Source organism: Mus musculus, chromosome 2, assembly GCF_000001635.26.
Source record: "Mus musculus strain C57BL/6J chromosome 2, GRCm38.p6 C57BL/6J".
NCBI classification, from domain to species: Eukaryota; Metazoa; Chordata; class Mammalia; order Rodentia; family Muridae; genus Mus; species Mus musculus.
In genome coordinates, this window is record NC_000068.7 from 88147546 (window position 1) to 88150343 (window position 2798).

At 35.9% G+C, this 2798-nt stretch overlaps 1 protein-coding gene across 1 annotated transcript; it reads right to left on the minus strand.

Annotated features, from left to right (window-relative positions):
- Window positions 1–1438: 1438 nt before the first annotated feature.
- Olfr1167 (olfactory receptor 1167) lies at window positions 1439–2538 on the minus strand. Its single transcript, NM_146294.2, has one exon. It carries the CDS (start codon window positions 2470–2472, stop codon window positions 1522–1524), a length of 951 nt encoding a protein of 316 aa, NP_666406.2. The 5' UTR covers window positions 2473–2538; the 3' UTR covers window positions 1439–1521.
- Window positions 2539–2798: the final 260 nt, after the last annotated feature.

The window sequence follows — 2798 nt, forward strand, 5'->3', positions numbered from 1 at the left end:
CAACCATCCGTAACAAGATCTCACTCCTTCTTCTGGAGTCTCTGAAGACAGCTACAGTGTACTTACATATAATAAATAAATAAATCTTTAAAAAAAGATACAGGAAATCACTTGGAAATTTGAGGGATATGCTTTAAAAAAAAATCACATTACATCCTGATCTCTCTCCCACCTCCAGGTCCCACCTTCCACAATTCTTCTCTCAAATCCTCCTCTGCTTATCCTCTGAGAGAGTGGAAATCAGCAGTCCCAGGTGTCTCCCATCTGAGCTCATGAAATCGCTGCAAGACTGTACCCTTTTTCTCCCACTAATGCCAAGCAAGGAATCCAAGTTTGGAGACGAGATTACACATATAATCAACAACTTTAGGGATAGCTGCTGCTTCGTTTATTTTGGGACCCAAATGAAGGCCTAGATGTACAACTTCCACATACTATCAAGGGGCCTAGGTCTAGCCCAGGTATGTTCTTTTGTTGGAGTTTCAGCCTCTGTGAGAACCCAAGGGTCCAAGTTAGTTGATTATGTTGGTGTTCTTGTGGAGTTTCTATCCTCTTTGGGGGGCCACTTTAACCCCTGTATGAAGATAAGATCTACTTTGGTGATGTAAATCTTATCACTTAAAAAATTTGGTAAGAAAAGAAATAAATAATATTTATTATATTTGGTCCATCAATGAAGTAGCTTCATATATAATTAACTTCTTAGTAATAGATTCAGGGATAAAATGCACAATTCAAGATGCAAATTAGTAATATGATTTTGTGTTATTAAATAATTGACTTATGTTCTATTAAAATAAAATGGAGCAATTAATTGATATCATTGTGCCTCAACATTTAATATAGTATATTATTATCTAAAATTGGTGAGAAATTTAGTTTAAATTTAGTAGTTTAGATTTATTGACTTTCTTAATATGAAATGATATTTTCAGAAAATAAAACACAAAACAACCAAGAAGTGGGAGTGGGTGGGTGGGGGAGTGGGTGGGAGAGTGTGTGGGGGACTTTTAAGAAGGCATTGGAAATGTAAATAAAATAAATACCCAATTTAAAAAAACACAAAACACATAGGATTGCTCTATGAAAAACAGATAAAAAATTAAAAGATAAAGAAAAAGTAAACGTTACACAACATAGCACTGCAACAATTTGTGACTTATGAACACAAGAGTATGTATTCCTGAGAGATAACTATTATCTGCATGTACCAACCTCATATTAAAAATAATGTAAGTAATGAATTGTGCTTTTAAACTTCTAAATCCTAACATCCAGAGTGTCTAGAAGTTTCTAAATATTCCTTATTTGAAACTGCTTATACTTAGTCAAATTACACAATATTTATATAAATTATAGAAAATGTAAATCCACTTGAACTTAGAAAATTACCACAGTCAATCACCCCCTCTCAACTCTCTTTGCCTCTCACAATGTTTCTGCTTCAGTGTGGGCCTCTTCCTGTGTCTACATAAAAACACACACATATACACACATACACACATCCTACAGTATTCATAACTATGTCAAGTGAGAGTGAAGTTTTGAGCTGATAAGTCTCCTGACTGTGTCCTTCACATCTTTATTTCTAAGGCTATAGATAAGGGGGTTCAACATGGGGATCATGATTGTATAAAGAGCAGTGGCCACTTTGACAAAGAGCCGTGAGCTGTTTGAGTTGGGAATACAGTATAGGAGGAGTAAGATCCCATGGAAAATTGTTATGGCAGTCAAGTGGGAAGTACAGGTGGAGAAGGCTTTTCTCAGTCCTCCTTTGGAAGGCATCTTTATAATAGTGACAACTATGAACACATATGAGGCTAAAGTGATCAGGACACTAGAAAATTCACTAGCAATAGATATGACTAAGCATATCAACTGGCTAAAGGAGGAGTCAGAGCAAGACACAGAGATGACAGCAGAGTATTCACAGCCAAAGTGATTGATGATGCCATATTCAAAATAACAGAGTTGCAAAAGAGTATATAGAATTATCAAAGTACATAGTCCACCGATCATATATGTCCCAGCTACTAGCAGAGCACAGAATTGTATAGGCATTACAACTGTGTAGAGTAAGGGATTACAAACAGCCACAAACCTGTCATAGGCCATCACTGCTAACATGAACATTTCTGTAATCACGAATGTACAAATAAAGAAAAATTGTATCATGCATCCAATAAAAGAAATCGTCCTATCTTCCATAATCAAGATCTGCAAAAGTTTGGGTGTAAATACACTAGAATAACATATATCCAAAAATGATAGGTGGCTAAGAAAAAAGTACATTGGAGTGTGAAGTTTGGGATTAACCTTTATAACCACAAGTATGCCCAGGTTCCCCATCAGTGTTACTGAGTAGATGGTCAAGAACAGGAGGAAGAGGGGTATTTGGAGCTGTGGATATTCTGAGAAACCGACCAAGATGAATGTGGTAGCAGAACTCTGATTCACCACTTCATAAGCCATCACTTTCCAGATTAAACATGAGGAAGAAGAGAAAATGAGACTTATGGAACTGGAGAGAGTGGAGCAGTAGAAACTCATGTGAGGCTCACCATAAGTTGTGAAGTCAGAAGTGAACATATTCCATTTGTGAATGTTCTGCCTCGTTTTCGGTTTTCATGTGGCCAGTCAGTGTTTACCAAAGTTAGGAAAATGTCCTTTGTTCTTCAATATTGTACTTTTCTCATCTGTAATTAAAATGTAGATTATCATTATATGTGAATTATGTTTATATGCACGTGTAAATCATATATCCATATATTTGATGCTAGCATACTTCATGATAAAAT